The sequence below is a fragment of the Tamandua tetradactyla genome, chromosome 23, assembly GCF_023851605.1.
Source record: "Tamandua tetradactyla isolate mTamTet1 chromosome 23, mTamTet1.pri, whole genome shotgun sequence".
Lineage (NCBI taxonomy): Eukaryota > Metazoa > Chordata > Mammalia > Pilosa > Myrmecophagidae > Tamandua > Tamandua tetradactyla.
The window spans coordinates 12,494,081-12,517,268 of NC_135349.1; the positions used below are offsets into that span (position 1 = coordinate 12,494,081).

The 23,188-nt window shown below is 43.9% G+C and overlaps 1 protein-coding gene across 3 annotated transcripts in view; it reads left to right on the forward strand.

The window, feature by feature from the left end:
* The window catches only part of RCC1L (RCC1 like), a 54,384-nt gene extending 33,819 nt beyond the window's left edge, over nucleotides 1–20,565 (forward strand). For 2 of the 3 annotated variants that reach the window (XM_077140997.1, XM_077141000.1), the window contains exons 7-11: nucleotides 4,620–4,801; nucleotides 10,593–10,680; nucleotides 11,471–11,644; nucleotides 14,002–14,087; nucleotides 19,523–20,565. In XM_077140997.1, coding sequence (XP_076997112.1) covers nucleotides 4,620–4,801; nucleotides 10,593–10,680; nucleotides 11,471–11,644; nucleotides 14,002–14,087; nucleotides 19,523–19,600 — 608 coding nt within the window. In that variant the 3' untranslated portion in view covers nucleotides 19,601–20,565. Of the gene's footprint in view, nucleotides 1–4,619; nucleotides 4,802–10,592; nucleotides 10,681–11,470; nucleotides 11,645–14,001; nucleotides 14,088–14,790; nucleotides 19,501–19,522 lie in introns of those variants that run through there. The other variant, XM_077140998.1, reaches the window with a different exon arrangement.
* Nucleotides 20,566–23,188: the final 2,623 nt, after the last annotated feature.

Consider the following 23,188-nt stretch of genomic DNA (forward strand, 5'->3'; position numbering starts at 1 on the left):
GCTTCTCCTGGCTTCAGCCTACTTCCTTAGTTTTGCTCTCACCTCTGGGGGATGCTGCTGAGTCATAGAAACGCATCAGTGAAACTTTGGAAGCAACTTCAGCCATTCCTCAACAGAGGAATTCTGAGCCTTTCCCTCAGCAGAGAGAGGAAACGGAGACTTTTAAAAATGAAACAAATGCTACCAAAAAGAACCTGCATTTTAGGTGATGGGAAGAGAATGTGAGTAAGGAATGGAGGAACGAGGACAGGCTGGGCCACCCTGCTTCATTTACTCTTGGGTTTTGACATGTGTCTGAAAGGAAGGCCTTTACCTTTAGCCTATTTTAGTTTCCCTTTTTAAAACTTTTTTTTTTTTAAGTGTAGTATTAACAGGTTAGGAACAACAAAAGAAAAGTTTTGAACCATTTTAAGTCCTCTACCACCACATTTGATCATCTTTGTTCATTGTCTTATACTTTTACCCAGTCCTTGCTTAATATGTATGTATCTTTCAGACAGTTGTAATAATAGCATGGGTACAACTTAAGATGCTTGTTTTATCATTTAGGTTTACATAAAATAGTTTTCCAAGTTGGTGCAATTTTCAGAATTGTAGTTTTAATATTATTGTGATATGGCATCAAGTTAATTTTTCATAAGACATTGTCATCATTCTCCTGCTGTCATACTTTTTATTTTTGGGGGGTAGTGGGATGAAACACATTACCGTTATCATGTGTTTACATACAGTTTTTCTTTCATTTGGAATATTTCCCTGGGATAAATTCTCAGGAGTGGATCAAAGGATTTGAATAGTTTTTGTTATTCTTAGAATCTGTTGCTAAACTGCTTTCCAAAAGTTTTCCTCATTTATTCTGCTATCAGCAATGCATAGAACTTTAATCATGGCCTCTCTAGCCATGAGTGTATCAGTGTAAGTGGATTATTCTCCTAGTGTGCAGGTCTTAAAAATTTGCTGTGGGTAAATTTTTTTTAATTAACCAGTTTTTAATAAAATTGCTGATACAGCCTGATGACATAGAGAGGATTAAGGTTAAAAGCCCCACTCACTGGAGATAACCACAGTTGACGGTTTTCTGGGTGTTGTTCCAGAAACTTGCTGTTCATATCTGTACCTCCTCTGATATTCCTGTCCTTGTCACCTGGCTCAGAGTCCCACCACATGCAGCTTCCCTTTACTCACTTGCTGGAACATGCCCAGCTTTCTGGCCTCAGAGCCTTTGTACATACTGTTTGTTTCCTTAGCCTGGAATATTATTCTTCACTCGCCTTTTCATCCTTTAGGTCTTAAATTTGGTGTCATCTCCTCAGTGACGGCTTCCATGACCATTCTTTCTAAATCAGTTGTTCTCCTTCCTGATAGTTTCATTCTATTACTTTCTTTCATAACCCTTCAGCATTTTGAATAACTTACTTAAAATCTTTTTTATTATGTAATATTTGGTGTATACAAAAGATGATACATAGCAAATAGTTAATCATAACCTCCCGATTTAAGACTTAGAACATTATCAATACTGCAGTCTTTGCCTATGGCTCCCCTCTATCCCAGGGGAAAAACTGTGTATATTTATACACATGCGCATGCAGATTTACAAACAATGTGTTGAGTAGTTTGTTTGTTTTGGGGAGAGGATGATATATGTACTCTTCTATGGCTTGCTTTAAATTCAACATTATGATTCTTAAGATTCAGCCAGGTCATTATATGTATCTGCACTTCAGCCATTTTTATAGCTATATGCTTTTCTACCATGAGAACATACTTCAGTTTGTCCATTCTCCTGTCACTAGACTTTTGGGTGGTTAACAAGACTTTGCTGTAACAAGCACTGCCCTACTTCGTGCGTCTCTTCAGGCACATGTCAAGAGTTTCTTTGGTGAAGATTCCCGGGAGAGGAATTACTGGGTTATAGGGTATGCACATCTGTTCACATTTCGTTTCCAAAATAGTTGGTACAAGTGACCTTTGTCCCACAGCCCAGGCAAGGCTTTTTACATGTTTAGACTTAAAATTTTTGCCTGTCTATTGGGATTAGGTGAGAATCTGGGGGTGTTTTATTTTTCATCTCTGGGGATGGTTTTAATTACGTTTTAAATTTTACAATTTTACTTGTAACTGGAAAAATTGTCATCTTTTAATGTGTTAATTGGAAGTCATATTTTTTTCTCCTCTGAACTGCACATGGCATCTTTGCCTGTGTAGGCTTATTTGTCTTGTACTTCCTGATTTTCAGAAATTTGTTATATATTCTTTATAGGTATTCTTTATCACTTACAGCATTGCAGATATCTTCTCGTAGTTTGTGACTTGCCTTTTTGTCCATCCATTTGAGTTTTTAATTTTAACTACTATCTTTCATTTCTAATTGCTTCGTTTTCAAGTTTACCTTGCCATTTGCAATAGTCTCTTGTTCTTGCTTTTATTTCTTTAAGCATTCCATGCAGGAGTTATTTTTCATTTTGTATATCATCATTCTGATGTCTGAATTCTGGAGAGTGTCAGTTGGTTGTTGGTTGCTTCTGTTGACTGTCATTCATAGTGACGTGGTTCCTTGTGTATTTGGTAATGTTTGATCATGAGCTCATATTTTATTGAACTTAATTTGTGGAAATTCTGGGGGCCTAAATTGGAGATGCTTTCTATCAGAGAGGATTTAGATTTGCTTTCTTCTGTTGCCAGGCAGGGGTGGCAGTGGAAGATCACTTTGGCCCCCCTTTGAGGAACCCTGGTTTTAAAGCAGAGTCTAAAGTTCAGTGCTGTCCCCTTGCTGGTTGCCCAGGAATTAGCCCCCACTGCAGTGCTAAGACTGACATTTGTCCTCAGCGCAAGCCCTACCTTTTACCTCTGCTTAGTATTTGCCACACTATTCCTTTTGCCAGTCTTGGTTTATTTTTTCTTAGTAGGTGGGGATGGAGGTGAAGCCCAGCAGCGCATCAAAAATTGTTGTGTTTGGGCAGGATCTAATAGATTTAATTTTGTAGTGGCATTCCCTCTTACAATGTTTTCTAACTTAATTCAGATGTGGAAAATTCCAAGGGTTTTAAGAATATGATGTTCTAGTTTGATAGCTGCTGGAATGCAGTATACCAGAAACAGAATGGCTTTTTAAAAGGGGAATTTAATAAGTTGCTAGTTTACAGTTCTAAGGCTGAGAAAATGTCCCAGTTAAAACAGGTCTATAGAAATGTCCAATCAAAGGCATCCAGGGAAAGATAGTTTGGTTCAAAAAGGCTGATGAAGTTCAGGCTTTCTCTCTCAAGTGGAAAGGTATATGGTGAACATGGTCATGGTTTCTCTCTTGGCTGAAGAGGTACGTGGCAAACATGGTGTCATCTGCTAGCTTCCTCTCCTGGCTTCCTGTTTCATGAAGCTCCACGGGAGGCATTTTCCTTCTTCATCTCCAAAGGTTGCTAGATGGGACTCTCTGCTTCTTGTGGCTACATCGTTCTGCTCTCTCAGAATCTCCAGCTTTCTCCAAAATGTTTCCTTTCTTATACGATTCCAGTAAACTAATAAAGACCCACCTGAATGGGTGGAGACATGTCATCACCTAATCCAGTTTAACAACCACTCTTGATTAAGTCACATTTGCAGAGAGATGTTCTAATTACAGATTCAAATATACAGTACTGAATAGGGATTAGAAGAAATGGCTGGATTTATAAAATGGGATTAGGATTAAAACATGGCTTTTCTAGGGTACATGCATCCTTTCAAACCAGCACATATACCAGTTCCTATTATGTCTCTATTCTAGTTTGCTAGCTGCCAGAATGCAATATACCAGAAACGGAATGGCTTTTAAAAAGGGGAATTTAATAAGTTGCCAGTTTACAGTTCTAAGGCCAAGAAAATGTCCTAATTAGAACAGGTCAATAGAAATGTCCAATCAAAGGTATCCAGGGAGAGATACCTCGGTTCATGAAGGCCGATGAAGTTCAGGGTTTCTCTCTCAAGTGAGAAGGCACATGGCGAACATGGTCAGGGCTTCTCTCTCTGCTGGAAGAGCACATGGCGAACACGGCGTCATCTGCTAGCTTTCTTTCCTGGCTTCCGGTTTCATGAAGCTCCCCGGGAGGCATTTTTCCTTCTTCATCTCCAAAGGTCGCTGGCTCGTGGATTCTCTGCTTTGTGGTGCTGCAGCATTCTCTGCTTTCTCTGAATCTCTTTCATTCTCCATAATGTTTCCTCTTTTATAGGACTCTGGGAATTTATCAAGACCCACTCAAATGGGTGGAGATGTGTCATCACCTAATCCAGTTTAACAACCACTCTTGATTAGATCACATCTCCAGGGAGATGATCTGATTATAGTTTCAAACATACAGTACTGAATAGGGATTAGAAGAAACGGCTGCCTTTACAAAATGGAATTAGGATTAAAACATGGCTTTTCTAGGGTATATGCATCCTTTCAGACCAGCACAGTCTCCCTGCTGCAGTCCCCTCGAGAGAGCATGGAGAAGAAAGTTATGAGAATGCAGAGGAGCAGATTAGGATTTCTGATTTAATATTTGTAAAGTGTTTAAAACTCTGCTTGGCACATAGTAAGGCTATGTGAGTGTTTGTTAAAAGAATAAGAAGTTAAAAGTACATATTTTCCATTGTACTAGGTCTGGGTCACTACGATATCACCAGCACACCCACCAGGCTGGGTGGAGACCTTGCTGGGGTGAATGTTGTCCAGGTTGCCACCTATGGTGATTGTTGCCTGGCCGTGTCTGCCGATGGATCCCTCTTTGGTTGGGGAAACTCTGAGTACCTGCAACTGGCCTGCATCACGGATTCCACACAGGTACTAGGAAACCTCATGGTGCCAGAAGTTTGGAAATAGAAAGCCTTAAGGATATTGATAAGAAGCTCTTCACCAAGAGCTTGTCAAGGACTAACCTATTGTGAAGATGCCTCTTCAGAGTATTGAGTTCTTGGCCTTCTCATTGGTAACTGGAAAGAAAGCTTAGGTTCAAAAGTCTTCATTATCATGAGTTGGCATTTGAATGTTTGTTAAACTCCTTACCAGCCCAACCTGACAGAATTTAGCACCAAGAGGTTAAGCCTCTGTTTATTTGTACTACAGATTAAAACAAGCAAAATAACACCTCTGGATAATACAGTATCTCCAGGTAAACATTTTGGTGTAAAGAATTAACTGGTCAGTATCTGACATTATAGTATTACCTTCAGTGTGGGTACCACTATCACTATCAGCAAAATACCACAGAGGTAATAACTATTAAATAGGTTAGTATCAGGCTTCAAACCTTAAAGCAACAACCAAAGTAAAAAAGAAAAAAGAGAAATGCTTTATACGTAATAGCATATATGCCTAATGAGATATAGAGCAATAATACACACACATGGGTAACAATAATCTTTGATTAATGTCCAACTTCTACTAAGACCCACAATCAGCTCACTTTCAAATCTGGAGTGACCATGCAGCACAATGCAAAATGCTTTTGGAGTCAGACTAAACAAAGTTCGAATCCTGCAGCTTTTAAGCTCTAAGACCTTTGGTAAATTTCTTGTCCTCTCTGAATCTCAGTTTCCTCATACGTAGAATGAAGATGATACCTACTGTATTAAAAAGTATGGACTATAGCCCACATGTGAGGAAACTAAATCTAGACCTGTTAGGCAACCATATGAGTTTAACATTAAATCAGTTATTGCCTGAATCTGGGGGCAAGAACAAATGAGCATAGATCTTGGGGTGGTGGCAATATTCTAGAATTGGATGGTGGTGCTGGGTGCACAACTCTAAATTTATTAATGTTTGTTGAATTTATGCTTAAAATGAAAGAATTTTAAGGTAAGCTACACGTCAGTAATGTTGTTAAATTAAAAAAGAGAAAAACACTGGCAACACCGCAAACCCCCTGCCTTGTGCCCTTTCCTCCCCATCACTGCCACCTCCTCTCACCACAGAGAACAACTATCAATACAGTAGGATTTTTAGCATTTTTCTATTAAGGAATGTTTCAAACATCAGTGAAAGTAGTTAATTATATAAATAATCTCTGTGTATCTATCACCCAACTTCGACAGATACAACTAATGACAAAATTTTAAAAATTGGAGATATTTAATTCACATAGCATCGAATGCACCATTTCAGACTGTACAGTAAAGTGATTTTTAGTATATTCACAAGGTTGTGCAACCCTCCCACTATCTTTGTTTTTTAATATTTTATTGCGAAATCTTCACACACATACAGTCTATCCATAGTATACAGTCATTGGCTCACAATGTCTTCATATAGTTGTGTATTCATCGCCATGGTCATTTTTAGAACGCTTGCATCACTCCTGATTATTAATTTATTTTTTATCCTTTTTTTTTTTTTAACTCATCTGTCCATACCCTGCTTAAAAGGAGCATCAAACACAAGGTTTTCAGAACCACACCATCACATTGTAAAAGCCATATAGTTAAACAATCATCTTCAAGAATCAAGGCTACTGGAACACAGTTCAACAGTTTCAGGTATTTCCCTCTAGCCACCCCAATACACCATAAACTAAAAGGGGGATATCTATATAATCCATAAGAATAACCTCCATAATAACTTCTCAACTCTGTTTAATTTCTCTCTTCCCCCTTTTGGTCAAGAAGGCTTTCTCAATCCCATGATGCTGCTGGGTCCCAGCAAATCCCAGCAGTCCTGTCCCGTGTTCCCAGCAAATCCCAGCAGTCCTGTCCCATGTTGCCAGGGAAATTTACACCCCTGGAAGTCATGTCCCATGTAGGGTGGAGGACAGTGAATTTATCTGCTTAGTTGGCTCTGAAAGAGAGACCACATCTGAGCAACGAAAGATGTTCTCCAGAGGTGACTCTTAGACATAATTAGAAGTAAGCTTTGCTTCTCCTTTGCAGGAATAAGTTTCATAGCAGCAAATTCCAAGATCAAGGGATCACCCTTGATCCCTTGGTTGTCTCCCCTGCTTAGCAAGAATATCAGAATTCCCCAGATGGGAAAGTCTAATATTTCCTCCTTTCTCTCCAGTCCCCAACGGGGACTTTGCAAATTCTTTTTTTTATTTTTTAATTTTTAAAAAATATAGCAACAAACACAAACATCTTATGATCATTCCATTCTGCATATATAATCAATAATTCACAGTATCATCATATAGTTGCATATTCATCATGATCATTTCTTAGAACATTTGCATCAATTCAGAAAAAGAAATAAAAAGACAACAGAAAAAATTCATACATACCCTATCCCTTACTCCTCCCTTTCATTGATCACTAGGATTTCAATCTAAATTTATTTTAACATTTGTTCCCCCTATTATTTATTTTTATTTCATATGTTTTACTCGTCTTTTGATAAGGTAGATAAAAGGAGCATCAGACACAGGATTTCACAATCACACATCACATTGCCTCACCACTATCTTAATTCCAGAATATTCTCATTACCCCCCAAGTAGACCCCATACCACTGATATTCAGTTTTGTTTAATCTATAATTCTATCCACTTCTCTGCCCTAGATTATTTTTTTATTTTTTGGGTACGTGGGCCAGGAAACAAGCCCTGGTTTCCCGCATGGCAGGTAAGCATTCTACCACTGTGTGCACCCTTGCCTTCGATTATTTTAAAGCAATCCCTAGGCATATTCATCCATAAAAATTTCAGCATATAGCTCTAAAAGATAAGGACTATTTAAAAAACATACTACATTCCTTAATATCATGAAAATTTTGACAAGATATAGAAAGGTTTTAAAAATATATTCATAGATAAAGAAATTTGGGCAAAGGGAAACTAAAGGTCAGATAAGATTGAAAAATGCATTTTCTGTATTCTGGTACAGTGGCTGCAAGTGGTGGCAGATTTGACTCTGAGCACCCTAGCAGCTGAAACAAAGAAGAAAACATGGTCATTTAAATTATTCATTGTTTCCATAAGATAAGCTGCAGATAAGGTGTTCAGTAGAAGTCCTTTTCCTGATTCCAAGGCCCTGAGAGAGATGTCTCCCATGACCTTCCTCAGGTGACAGTCCCTGTGTCATGTCATTGTTATCTATTGCTCCATAACAAATGACACCAAAACCCAGTGGCTTAAAACAAGGCATATTTATTACCTCTCAGTTTCTATGAGTCAGGAATCTGGGCGTGGCTTAGCTGGGTCTTCTGTCTCTGGGTCTCTGGGTCTCTCATCATAAGGTTCACCTGGGGACGGATTCACTCCTAAGCTCATCCTCGTGGTTGTCAGCAGGATTCATTTCTTCCCTGGCCCTCACACGCCAGCAGTTGTTGGCTAGGCTTCCTTGGTTCTTTGCCATGTGGGCTTCTCCATAGGGCAGCTCCCAACATGGCATCTGGCTTCATTAGAGAGGGCTGGCAAGCAGACGCCACAGTTTTCTAAAATCTGATCATGGAGGCTATATCCATCACTTTGGCTGGTGGTCTTAATCCTTACTGGTAAGTCATTAGGTCCACCCCACACACAAGGGGAGGGGATCCTCGGGAGCCATCTCAGAAGCAGCCCACCATGCCGTGAATGGTGGCCTCAGCCTCACGCTGTCAGTGACTACAGTGGTGAATTTCCGATTGCTGGAGTGCTTCTTCACATTTGCTGTGGGCAATGTGCCAGAGCACAGTAAAGTAAAGATGTTCTCTGAGAGCCAAGTGGTAGAGGCCAAGCCCTAGCTCTGACGGCCTAGCTTCATCTAGGCAAAGATTTTCTGCATCGGTAAGCCGTTTTGTTCCTTTTGAGTCAATTTAGGCCCAGCCATCCTCCAGCTGTTTCCATTTGAAAGTGAATCTTTCAAGATTCATGGCTGTCAGGGAAGCACTTACAATCTCTTTCTAAAGTTATTCCTCAGTAGAGGCACCAGGAGCATTATAGTCTTGCTGGAAAACTCAGTTGCTACCTTCACCCTTCTCCCCTCTCACTCTCCTGTCTTCCTCTCAGCTTAAAGAGGAAAACAGATGCGATCAGTTGGAATCACCGTCAGTGACTTGCTAGGAATCTTTCACACTGCCTGTGTCTGTGTCCACCCTGGGCACATTCACTTTGTAACAGCAGAGGCGATGTATCTTTTCCTCTTGAAACTGATTCTTCTCCCTCTACCCTGGATCCCATCTCCGACCTCAGAGACCCATCTGTCTGCTGGCCTGCCTGTCCCAGAACTTCAGTCTCTCCTCCGTCACTGATTTTCCTCCCTATTACACCTGATTCATATGCCTCCCGCTTAAAAAGCTTCCTTGCTGGCTTCCCCCATCTCCCTTTATCTCTTCTAAGCCAAGCTTCTCATGAGCTGTGTTTACCTACTATCTCCATTTCCTCATTTACTCATCCCTGAGCCTATTCCACTTCACTTCTACCCTTATCAATTTGCTAAGTGTTTCTTGCTAGGGTTACCAGTGACCTCCAGCCTGCTAAAAAGATCAGTAAAGAATCTAGAGAACATTTTCCAGTCCTCATCTTGCTTGACCGCTCAGCGGCATTTGACTGTGACCATGACACATTGACCAAGTTTGTGAAAACCACTTTGATCGTATTTGTGACATTTTCCTTATGCCCATGTGATTGCACTGTCTTTTTATTCTCTGGCCTTTTTTTGTTGTTCCTTCTTGGTCTCATTTCCTGCTTTTCCTCCTCTGCCAGGCCTTTAAGTATTGAAGGTCCTATAGAAGTACCTTCTTTTCTCTGTACCCTCCCTTCAGAAGATTTATCCACACCTGTGGCTTTAATTACCACCCATATGCCAGTATCTCTCCAACATACTTCCTAGGCCAAGACTTCTGAGTTCCAGTCCTCTCTGAATACCACTTGACGTTTCTCCTTGGCTGTCTCTGGTCACTACAAGTTCCATACATGCAAAACTGAACTCATACCTACTTCCCCACAGCCCTGGCTCTTCACCTTTGTTACACACTCATGTGCACTCTAGAGTCATCTTTTAAAAATGTACATTTGATCAGGTTTCTTCCCTACTTAGAACCCTTACTGGCTTTCCGCTGTGCTTGGGATGAATACCAAATCCTTGCTATGGCCTGCAGTGCCCTGCATGTTCTGGCCACCCCCTTCCCTCCACCCTCCTCCTGTGCTATATCCCCCATTTTCCCTGCTTTGACCTCTCTGAGTGGGCCTCTCTGGGTGTGCCATGCTCATCTCATTTCCTTTGCACAGGCTGGCTCCCTTCCTTGGAATATTCTTCTCTTCTCCTCTTACCTAGTTAATTCCTGTTCATCCTTCAGATCTCAGGACAAAATGTAACTTTTCCTGACTGCTCCCTTCCCTAAACTAGATCTAGTCCCCTGTCATATACTCTTAGAGACCCCTGTGCTGTCCTTCATCCATTTAGCACAAATGTAATTTTATGTTATTTTTGGTTGTCACTTACCCTCTTCACTAGATTAGAACTCCGAGCATTAGAAAATGAGTCTCATTTGCTCCCCATTGTATCCTTAGCATCTTGTTAGGTGTTTAGTCTAGTGTTACATCTTCAAGGAATATATGCAGAGTGAACAAATGAACTGGGATTTATCATAGATCAGAGTACTTCTGATTTCTTGCTGGTCTGCTTTCCTAACAGCATGGACTTGGATTCTTTCTTTCATTCAGGTGAATGTCCCACGGTGCTTACCCTTCTCTGGAGTGGGGAAGGTGAAGCAGGCTGCTTGTGGTGGTACAGGCTGTGCCATATTAAATGGTGAGTGCCCTGCCAGGCAGTTCATTGGGAAGCTATAGGTGGATGGAATAGGGGATTGGTCAATGTCCATTGGGTTCACAGGCTGCAGACCTTTGCATAAGGAAGGGAGCCTGTCCATGGGAAGATCGAGTTGGATTGAGTTCAGTTATTATAGGGTGAGGGTGAAATTCTTGACAGAAAGATAAAGCCTGTGATTTATTTGTAGACAAATAGACAGCAGCAGAGCTTAGTCATTCTATAGCAAAACTCTGGAGTGGAGAATTAAGTACTTTATTCTCCTCCCTTAGCCTCTGTCTCTTCCAGAGAGGCTGTGCCAAGGAATGAAAGGCAGATGGGAGAAAAGCCTCAGAGTTTGTTTAACCAAAAAAATAGTTTCAAAGAGTTTTAAGAATCTGGCCAGAAATAGTTTATGTACTTGGTTTGGTCTTCTGATCAGTGTGAAACTTCTAGCTGTAACTAGGGGAAAATTGTCCTTCTAAGGTTCTCCTGTCTTCACGTGGGTTTTCTGGGTGATCTGTTGGACTAGTCCCATCCACAGTTACCCTTAGGATGTGGGAAGAAGATGTTCTGAGATTGGTTAGCTGGCTAGATGTGGTCACAAGCAAAAATTTTAGCAGGGAAAAAGGAGAATAGATATTATTATTTAATATCCATCAGGATGTTCTTGCCAAGCAAGGAGGGGAAAAGTACCCATGTGGATGTAACGAATTCTTGTGGTACAGTTTGAATTTCTGGTGAGGGCGGGCTATCCTTTGTTGACTGATTGACCATTGCTTTTACTGCAATGTAGGAGAAGGACATGTTTTTGTCTGGGGCTATGGAATTCTTGGGAAAGGACCAAATCTCCTGGAGACTGCTCTTCCAGAAATGATTCCGCCCACTCTCTTTGGCGTGACGGAGTTCAACCCAGAAATCCAGGTTTCCCACGTTCGATGTGGACTCAGCCAGTTTGCTGCACTTACCAGTAAGTGACCGAGCCTGAGCGACCCCGAACTAAGACCAGTACAGGGTCACTCCTCCAGGTACAACCTTAAACTATGGGCATCTCTCAGGTTTCCATCCTTCTAGCGGAGTACTGCCTTTATATGGATAATTAAAAAGAGTGGCTAATCCAGAAGTTGTTTGGCCTGGGGTTGTATAAATGTGTGTCTTTTTTTCATCCTGCAGTTTTACTTCTGGTTCTCTTGGTTTGTGGTTAGGCTAATGTTAAAGTGAATTTTCTCAAGAGGACTTTGGTTGTTGGTAGGAGGAGGGGACCCCAAGTCTGTCAGGCAGCTGAAGGAAACCAGCAGGGGTTTGGCTGGTCCATGGATGGGTAATTAGGAAATGGATGTGTGGGGCTTAAGCCCATTCCCTGGTCAAGCCAGACCCTGATCTGACCCAGCAATGAGCAATGACGAGGCAGATTTGCAGGACCGCCCTGTGGTTTTCTGAAAGGTGAATCTACCCTGTTTCTCCAAAGTGACGTTTTTGCAAAGGTTTGCCAAATTACAAAGACGTAATATAACAGGTTTACTCTACAGATCCATAGCATGTGTACTTTTCTTTATTATATTTCTTACTCCACCAGTTACTGTCAGTTCACTTTGCTGCTCTTTAGGTGACTTGACTAGTAAAACTGTACTAATTAATTTCAGTTGGTGATTTTCAAGTAAATTAGTTATTTCCTTGCAGTTAAGAAATCTTTTTGTCCCATGGTAAGTAACTATTTCCTCTTTAAACATTTGGGCTGGTACTGGCAGATGGGGTTGTCCTCATTCTAATGTGAGGACTGTTAACAGTTGCCTGCCCTCCTTCACTTATGGTCTGGGTTCCAGAATTGGGGGCCATCAAATCTGTAGGCTCTTGGATTGGTGGTGGGTTGGAGTTTTGTCTGACTCTGTTTATAACAAGTGATATAAGGGGAAGGATTCCTTGCCAGCACTCAGTGTCAGCTACTTCCATGTACAAATGAGTGTAGGCTAAGTGAATTTTTGTTTGGATTTAGCATATACAAGTTGTTATAGGGGTAAAAGTATCTGCTTTCCAGAATGTTATAAGGCTTAAACTGAATATACAAAGTCACCTATTTGGGAAATCATACAAAAGTATTCAGTTAGAGTAGGTAATTTCCTATTTGCTGTTATGCGATGTAACCATTTCTGGTCACACTGAAGTGAACCCCCTACCTAGATTTCCCAGTGGCTTCCCTCTAACTGCCAGTTGCTATCCCTCAGTAGAGAGAGCGTCAGACCTTGGGTTTCTCCAAGTCTATGTGCCCAGCATTTGCATTTGGCCACCTGGGAATTGGAGTTGGTTGGTTTACCCTGAGGTCTGCTAACAATCTACCCGGGGCCAAGCTGAATTGTTCTGTTAAACATAAAATCTGAGGTTGGAGGACCGAGGATGCTGGTCAGACCAGAGAAGCTGTGACAGCTTAAAACAACAGGGCTTTCTGTTTAATCAGCCCAGATTATTTTAGTCCTGGCATCTCCATGTCATTTCTTCTATTTCCCATGACCAAAGCCTCTTGCCAGATGGGGTGGTGAAATGGAGGCCTCTGCGTGAGGGACTATCCGAAGCTGACATGAACAGCAATCTGAACGGAAGGTTGGGTTAGGACAGGCTCTCCTCACCAGGTCTGGGGTCCTTCCCTCAGTCCCCAATCTAGTTTCAGTTCTTCGGTTATGCTCCCCTAGCACCCTGTTCTTTCCCTTCATGGTACTTTTCACAATTTGTAAATGTGTCTTTATTGCTTTGATCACTTGTTTATTTGTAGCTCTTTGACTAGATCAAGCTCCAGGAGGACAGGAACATCACTGCTCAGTCACTGTCCTGCCCCAGCTTCTGGCATGCAGGCATTGCACTGGCACACATAGGTGCTCAGTAGTTACGTGTCACTTGACTGAATGCTCCCAAATACAGGAACCTAAACAAGGAATGATGAATTATCCCACTTCTCTGGCAAATTAGAAAGCCTAGCCATGGCCATGGCTTGAAAATGCTCAGATTTCAGGCTTGTGGAGGGAAGCATTTGACCGGAGATAACGGGGCAAAGGGACATGGGTAAGGGCTGAATAGAGAGGGCCTCTAAGCCCATAGCTCATTTAACACACTTATCTCCTGTGTGGCTGGGCACAGTGTGAATCCTGGGCTAGGACATCTTATGGGGTGTGAGAGCGTTATCTAAGACACTGGACTTTCTTCTCAAAAGAAAGCTGTAATGCCTGGTGAAAACGATTGTGCCCCGTACTAGAAAGCCTGTTCTCATGACCCCTTCTCTTCTTGGAGACTTGCTCTTGGCGTGGCCCCAACCAAGTCACTGTTTTCCTTTCTTTGCAGACAAAGGAGAGCTGTTTGTGTGGGGTAAGAACATCCGTGGTTGCCTGGGAATTGGTCACCTGGAAGACCAGTATTTCCCGTGGAGGGTAAGTCTGGACTGGGCGGGCTGGAGTATATACCTACAGAGCAGATTCCTAGGAAACCCCATGAGCCATCAGGAGCCCAGTGTGAAATTGGGGCTGGGTTAGGAGACCCAAAGGGGCTGCTCTCCCTTCCAGTTCCTGGCTGCCTTTCTCCTGTCCAGTGCCCCCTGCTGTGGGCACCAGGTGCAGATACCTGCTTGATGGGAATGGGTGGAGAGAGGGCCTGCTGCAGGGTTCTCAGGCTACAGGCTTAGTGCCCCTAAGTCTGTTCATGGAAGGGTCAACCCATTTCTGAGTCCTATCAAATGAAAGGTTGGAGGGAATGGCCCACCCCAAATGGCCAGTCCTACGGTACCCTGAGCAGGGTCAGGGAAAAAAAGGACACTGGTGCATCAGAGAGGCAAGCTGCAGACAGGACCTCATGAGGCTGCTAAGAGGCTCCCAAAGGTGAGGATGTTTGAAATGAAGAATATGACATGCTGGAAACTGTTTATAGATCCCCATGTAGTGGCATGGTTGACAGTGAATTTAAAAGAAAGCAGAATATTTAACAGAGGACCTGACCACGCCACTCAATTGCAAAAAGAAAGATTTTTTTTAGGGCTGGGACAGAAAGGTTAGACAAAAAGGTTTATTTCAAAATTAAACGGGAAAAAAGCTTCTTTCTCAAATTGTAGACTTTTTTTTTTTTTGGTACATGTTCCAGGAATCAAACCTGGGTCTCCTGCCTGGAAGGTGAACCATGCCACTGAACCACCTGTGCATCCTCAAATTGTGGTTTATCTTAGTGTTGTTTACTGACTCCTTTAAGTTCTTCTAAAAAAGCTTGGATTGTGTTTCAATGCAGAACACATGAACATGGCAAAAAATTTAAAAATACAAAATGTATTGTGAAAATTATCTTCTAGCCCCTATAGACAGCCACTGGTGCTAGTTTCTTATGTTCCCTTCCAGAGGTAGTCTGTGCAGAGAGAAGTGTGTGAATAAGTGTGTGTGTGTATATATATGTCTTTGTGTGTGCACACGCTTTTTTTCCTTAAAGGTTGGATTTATATATTTTTTATTTAATTGAAAAATTTTTTTGGCATATGGGCAGGCTCCGGGTCTCCGGCATGGCAGACTAGAATTCTGTCACTGAGCCATTGCCCGCCCTGAAGGTTGAATTTTAATCCTATGTTTTGAATAGTATTTTGAAAAAAACACTTGTAAAATGCAAAATAAATGTATAATTTAAATAAAATAAAGGATTGATCTGTCAAAAACCCAATTGCACAATATTTTGAGGCACTTTGGTATTTTAGGGTTATAGGGCTTAGGGCTGTTTTCCACTGGTGCTTCCCTTGGCTGCTGTTTCTCCTGTTCACTGTGAACCCTACAGGCCCTAACTTCTTTTTTAAAAGCTGTCACGGGAGTCTCTAAGAGAACAAGTCAAAATGGAGATTTGCACTTGTGAGGAGAAAACGTTTGCACGACAGAATTGTTCCCAAAATGGCTGGTACTTGCCAGCTTGCCAGCCTGGAAATGATATTGTATCAGGAATGGGGAGGCAGTTGATGCACAGCATACAGCAGTTCAGATAATGTGAACATCGATAATTTACACACCCCAGTTGTTTAATTGGTAGTCCCGTACTGCTTTTTATGTTAACCCCAGCAAAAAGGACTTCTTTCTGATGGAAGCTTGGGAAATGGTTAAAGCATCTGGGATTTGGCTGAGTGAACACTGTGACTGGGCCTATCCACCTGCTTTTGTTTCCTTCACATTAGAGAGAAGACGAAATCAGATTTTATAACCAATAACATTCTCTCTGAGTGAATGGCTCGTGCAGAGCTATGTCCTCTACTCTGGAGTTGGAAGTATCAGGCCACTGGACTCTCAGACTGGAGCTTCCCTTGCTCTGACTGCTAACTCACTAAACAGCCCTCTGGTAATTTGATTTCCCACATTCGTCCCGTCAGGGAAAGAACATTCTGGTCTGTCCCTGTGACCACTGCATTTCTTGCCAAACCGTCATCCTCCCTCTTGTACAGTTGGTGGGCTCTGGCTGTTTGCATGTGAAACCTACTTTGTTTCCTTTTCACCTTTTGATTGGGCTTGGACTTGGAGGAACTGGGTGGAGGCAAGGGCTTGGAAGGACAGTGCTGAGGTCTGATGCCCCAGCCCCTTCCTGCTTGTGCAAACTGTGAGGTGTGAGGCTGGGGCCTTGGGAGAGTGGTGGTGGCAGCAACCAGGGTTTGGATCGAGTTGGGTGGATCCCTTATGAGATTACATCAGCCTGTTGGTGGTGGGTTGAACTTTGCCCCAGTGGGTTTTTTATTACAGGTGACTTTTATTTTATTCTTAAAAAAAAACAGTGGGGGATATGTTGTATGATTTAAAAAACATTCCATAAAAGAAAAGAGAATAGTGGGCTATTTTCAATCTTGTAGAACCTGGCTTTTCTGACAGAATGCTGGCTCAGGAAGTGACATCTGGGCCACCTGATGTGAACCTCTCCTGGAACCTTTCCAGGACATGTTTTCCTGTTAAACATTGATACTGAGAGCTCAGAGAAGTTAAGTGGCTTCTTCAAGTTCACACAGCTAGAAAGAGGCAGAGCCAAGATTCTGACCTTAATTAGACCTCTGAAGACAATGATCTTTTCACTGTAGCCCAGGCCACGGAGGGCCTGCAGCTGGCTGTTCAGACATCCTAGCTGTGGAGAGAAGGACTGTGTGGAGGCTGGGAGACATTTGACCAGGTGTCATCTGGATTTTTAGAGGACCCTGTGACCTAAATGAGAAGCATTAGAGGCATCAAAATACACTGCTGGAATAGCCTTTTGAATACCCTTCCCACTTTACCTTCCAGGGTGTGCTTTCACCTGCAAGAGGTGAAAATCCCACCCAGTGTGCACGTGTGGACACCTGGCAGGGCTTTCCCAAGGTCTCACAGCCACTATGGCTGGGCTATAATCTGAACTTGGGGTTCTGCCTGCAAAGCTTTAGGACCAGTTGAGATTTGGAAGCACAAGTCTGGAAACCCTCTGATTTCCAGGTCTCTTTCCTATATGCCTACCTTAGGAATCGTAGGTGGTTCTGACAACCCAGGAGAGAAGTACAGTTTTCAAGGGTGTACCGCCTTTCAGGAACAGTCCCTCCTGTGGTTGGAATCTGACTTCTCTTTCTCAGAGGCTGAGTGTTGTTTCATCTCCTGTTTCTGTGAAGGAAATTATGGGGCAGCCAGGCTGGGGAAACAGCAAGTCTGGGCTGCTTTTGGGAGCTCATTCTCATGGTTCCTCTGTCTTTCACCTGGTGGGCGTTTGTTTGAGGAACTTGTAATTGTGGAGAGGGATGTTTCTAAACTGATTCTGTTCAAACTTTTAAAAAGAGTCACTCAGGCTAAATGCGGTGCTGGTTTTTGGAGCTGTTTCCATTCACAGTAATGCTGTAAGTGTAAATTGGTTTAGAAGAGAAGCTCCTTTTAACCTTGACTAGGACAAAAATAAAACCTGACTGAGGGCAGTCTTCTCTGGGACTCAGTTCAGAGACAGTGTGCGGCTCCTTTCCAGGGGCAGCTGGAGCCTCAGGGGGCTGCCTGCTGCTCCCCATATGGGGCTCCAGAGCCAGGCCCTCAGCTTCCAAGGCCAGCCTCGGAGCACACCCCTGCACAGGCCCAGAATGGTCCAAGGTCAGGTGGTCTCCTCTGCGTCAGGCTCTAATGACCACAGCACTTGGGAAAGGATGGGTGCCTGAGTGCAGCAGGCTGGCCAGAATTAGCAAGGAGTGGGGTACTCTCCCCGGGCAGAGGTAAATAACCACTCTCTAATGGCCCTGGGGGATATTGCTAAGTGTTCATCTGGGTGCAGTCACCACACACTGCAACACGTTTTCTGGGGCTTTCATGGCCAGCCTGGAACTCTTTTTGTATCTCCGTGCCTTTGCGGTTAACTGGGGGCACTGGTTCCTGTTTGTTTAGTGATTTCTGTAATGTTTTGCTGAAGGCCTTTGTTTAGGGAGGGCAGGGAGTTGTCGTGTGACTTGGTTCCTAGCACCCACTTGCCTGCGGTCAGAAGTCCTTAATGGATTTGTCTCCTCGTGTTGTGGGAGCAAGTGCTGGAGCTTCAGGTGTCTGCACCTCGGGTTTTTAGGCTGGGCCACCTGGATTAGACGGTTTTCCTCTCTTAAGCTCAGTAAATTCCACAGGCTGTCTTATAGACCCCCTTTCTGGCTGTCATGCCACCTGGTTGAGTGCTGCCACCAGGGAAAAGACAGCAAGCATCACCTTCCTGGCAGGAGTCAGAGGCACAAGTGACACTGGTGCACTGCCCAAAAATTGTCACTTAAGAAAAGCTAGGCCTGCATTTGCCTCTTTTTGCATAAAGAAATCTGGAAGGACAACGAGAAACCAATGAAGAGTGATTTTAGTTCAGAGGAAAGGTGGAGAATAGTGCAGTTAATGACAAGGGTAGAATAAAAAGGCATTTAATACCTTTTTCTTTATCTGTTTTTCACTGAATGTCACTTTATATTGTAGCCATGTGAATACATTCTCTATTTGAAAGTAATAGTCATAATAACCAAGCAAAAGAAAGAAAAGGGCCCCTTTCCTTGAGAATTGGCTTGGTTATATGGATGTGGAGATCCCTGAATTGTGGACACACCTGAGCTGTTGCGTGTCTGTGTAAGGGAGGCTATAGAAAGAGAGTCATTGTAAAGGCAAACAGGCCAGAGCATCCACATCCAAGGGAGAGCTGCCTCCTCTTAGCCTGGAAAGGTGGACCTCCCTGTGTGACCTGTTGCTAGCACAGCCGGTAGTACCATCAGGACTGCCAGAGGAGTCTTTGGTATCTTGTGAGATGCAGCAGACATTCTTCCTCCAGGGTGGCTGTGACTTTGGAAAGCAGCCCGCCTTTGTCTGGAGCTTGAGTTGACAGATAAAATGAGTAAAGGCACTGAGCCTATAGGGTCTGGTTCCCAAACTGGACCTTGAAGCTGGAAGAAAAAATTTATTGAGCTACTCCAGTGAGCCATGGTGGCCACCCCTAAGGAAATATCACAGAACACCTGGCTTCAAAGCAGGGAGTCTGTGTAGGATGACGCTTGGGTGTCGGGTGGGGGAGGGGAGTAGCACTCTGTGGAGTGTGTGCATTCCAGAACTTGCACACAGAATCCAGGTCTTTGCCTAGAACAGCTTCTCTGGGTGATGGGTATGGTCAGTCATGGCTGGGAGTTGGGATGGCCCTTCACTTGCTTATCCCATTGCATTACGCCACAAACCTGCTGACACAAAACCTGCTGTGTGTCAGCATCCCTATTTTAAGGGGGAGAAGCTGAGGCTTGGAAAGGTTAACAAGGCGCAGAGCCAGTATTCGATCCCAGGTGGGGCTGATGTCAAGGCCTGTCCACCTCCCAGGTGGCCACTTCCCACCTCACTGTGTGCTGGGCCTTGTTTTTCAGGTGACGATGCCTGGACAACCTGTGGATGTGGCATGTGGCGTGGATCACATGGTGACTCTGGCCAAGTCATTCATCTGACCTTCCTGCCTCACCTGCTTGAGTCTGGTCCCAACCTCAGTACCATTTGATGTGCCACACACAGGCAGAGATGCAACTCACCAGCCATGGCTCTTGAATGGTGGAGAGGGGTGCTCTCTCCTATAACCTTTTCAGGTATATGTTAGACATCTTGGGGACATGGTCCCTTCTGGCTAAGAACGAGACGAGCTGAGCTCTGTATAGCAGGGCTATGATTAGTGGGCCACAGGCCGTGCTCCTAAGGAGTGAGGTTCCATTGCCCTTGAGTCTTAGGGCCAGCCCAGGGAGGGTGAGGACAGTCTGCAGAGCTCAGCGCTTTCCAGGTGATACCTGATGGCTTCCGATGTCAAGTCTGGCCCAAGAAACTGGAATTGAGATAGCTTACTTCTCTTGGCAGTGTCATTTTATTTCATTATAAAAGGAGGCCTGATACTAGTGCTACGGAATGCTGTACTTCCTCTGATCCTGGCAAATGCTTGGTTTGTGACTGGAAAGGTTGGGTGGGTGGATCCGGGTAAGCCCCACCTCAGCTGAGGGGGCCAGGCTAACTTCGGCCTAAGGTTTCCATCTCGATCCACCCTACTCACCCCGCCCATAGCACGTGGGACGCAAAGCAGGCAGCCTGCAACACACTGGATTACGGCTCCCACGTGGAATCCCCGGCCTGTGCCAGTCAGTACCCCGGGGCCATGGCTGTCACCGGCCTCATAACCACCCCCACTGGCTGGCTTGGGACTGCTTGGAAGCCCCCACAGGAAGAAGATCCGGGCCAAGTTCTTGTGGGCTTGGGGCCTTGACCACATCCCTGCAAAGCTTGGCTGGAGGGCCAGGCTTGGAGAAGAAAGATTCAGAAATTGTGGAAAACATTGGATTTAGTAATGTAACTTGTCTTTTTCTTTAAAAACTTATTGAAAAAAAATCTCTTTTGGAATAAAGTATATTTTCTGCCTTTTTATTTTCAAGAACTGAGGTCTTTTTTTTTTAAATATTTTATGTGATCATTTAGAGATTAGTTTTTATAAGGCTTTTGATAATGAGGCAAATAGAAGCCAATAAAAAAATAATTTAGTTCCTCTTGAAAAATCTTTTCTGAGCAGATTCACCCCTATAGTTCAGTCAGGAAAACAATGAGGTATAAAGTAACTGTCTCTCATGTCATAAACTGGGAGCTCACTGCCTGCCCCCTGTGCCTTTTCTTTCTTTTTTTTAGAGTTAAAAAAAGAATCACATATTGAAATTTGATTTAGGACTTAAAAATGAAACAATAGGGATAGTTTTAATTATCACTGAACAAAATTTAAAGATTATAGCATGGGCCAGGAGGATCCACTGACAGTTTCATGTTACTTAGAAATACTTGTTGGGGCTGGGAGTAGTATAGATGGGCTGGGAATAGTATGAACACGGCCCCCATTCCTTTTTTCCCCCACGCACTCAACAATTACCTGTTGTGTGCCCTGTATGTGCCAGGTATTGTTTATCACTGGGTCCCATGGTGAGAAAAAACACCCTGCCTTGTGAAGCTTACATTCTAGGGGAGGAGACGACAAATGAGGTACAAAGTATGTTAGGTGGCCATGTGGGTGTGGGGGGAAAGCTAGCACCAAATGGGCTGGGAGGTGGTGGGAGGGTGGCCGTTTAAAGAACAGTCCCTTAGCAGGTGATGTCCTTGCTGTGGTCCGACAGCCGTGAGGACCTGCCAGGTGGGCTTCTGGGGGAGAACACCCAGTTAGAGCAACAGGGGCCCCTCATCTAGGCTAGCGCTCCTCCGTTTCTCTGTGGAGATGAGTTCTTAAGGTTACTACAACCAGGCTCTACCATAAACTTAGCATATAAACTGAGAACCAGTTTCCATTTTCCTTTCTGAAACAACTGGTGGTGCCAAGTAGAAGGTTGCCCTGGAGGCGAAGAAGAGTAACCAGACCTCAGTGAGACACTATTTATAGAGGATAGGTGCCTCAGAGGTCAGGGCCGCAGTCAGGCCAGCCCTGTATTGAAGGCTGGCTGGTGATGATGGACAAGGATGGGTCTCTTTAAGAAGTTAGGAACGATCTTAAACCTCCCCCCAAAACAGCAAGAGGCTAGTGACCCAGCAGTGAACTCTGCCTTGGACATAGCCATAATTGTTGTTAGCACCAGAGTACAAGAGACTTGCTTGGGTTTGCTTAAAACCCAGTTTCTCCCAGTGGAGCTTGGCCTGCAGCTCACTGTTCTCTTTGTGGGTGTCGAGTGCTCCCCTGCCATGCCCCTGGCCCTTTACCCAGGTTGTCATCTAAGCATCTGTCTCCTCATTCCCCAGCCCTTCCCAGCTTTTAATACACTCTTACATGGAAAACCTTCTATGCCATTAGCCGGGTTGCTATGATATATCACTTTGTACCTGTGGAAAATTAGTGTTCACAGGCTCTTTGCTTCAGTGAGTGTGAGAAAACCCCCCAAATAAAGTGAGCCATGTGCCAACTCCTGTGCATCCTCTGGCCCCCCTCATCCCTCTGCTCAGACTTTGGACATTTTTATATATTGGGGTAGTAGCCAAAACCAGAGTGGAGCCTCAGTGGAAGGTGCTGCCTGTTGCTCAGCCTGAGAAGGTGTGGGAATGCCCCCAATGGGCTGTCGTTCCCACAGTGCCTGGCTCTTGGACTTCAGTCCTCTGCCAGATGGGCAGGTCACTTCATACTGACTTCTGAGGAAAGGGATGACTCTTACTGGCATGGAAAACTTTAAATCAGCTACTGAAAGATACTGGGCGTGCCATTCTTGTAAGGTTATTAACCCCAAACATATTTAGTAGAATCCTAAGATAACTATTATCATTTCTTGTATATGTAGGTGACCCATGTTTTCATTAATTTGGGAAATACATATGTACTTAACTGTTTTATGACAAAGGCAAACTAGCCACATCTCAGAAATGTAAAGAATGGTGTGACTTAGGATGGCAGGTTTCAATCTTTTGCCAAATACCTGCATTACGCTTGGCTCAGGATGCAGACTCGGGATGCCTTTAGGAAGATCCCATTCCGTCTTCCTTGTAATTCAGTGCCAGTCCCAGCACCTGAAGAGGGCAATTGGAATTACTCCAGCTCTTTTCAGGGGCACTGCTTCTGAACCACTGCCTGTCGGGACTGAGAGGGACAGAGAAGGGACACATTGGAGGAAAAATAACTTCAGAGGCAAAGCCATGGAGGCTGGGGTCTGAAGTAAAGAAGCCTCAGGCCCAGAAGATCAGACCCATCCAAAAACGTGCAGAGGGTGAATTTGCCCCTAAGGCAGAGGGTGGGCCTTCCACCTCCCTGTAGTGGAAGAGTCACATTGCCTCAGGCCTTGGAGGGGGTGGAGTACATTCCTTGGGGTTTGGGGAAAGCCTGGCTGCCACCAGATGGTGGGGTTGAGCTTGTGCCCCAGAGATGGCAGAGAGCCTGGGTGCAGCCCCAATGCTAGGAGAGGGTGGAGCCGAGAAAAGGTGGTCTCTCCATTGTCCTCTAAGGTTGTGTTCAGAGAGAGGTGGGCCAGTGCATAGGCCCTTGGAAAGGGTGGGACTATGGCCTTCTAAAGCCCTGAGGATAACTGACTCTCAGACTTTAAAAT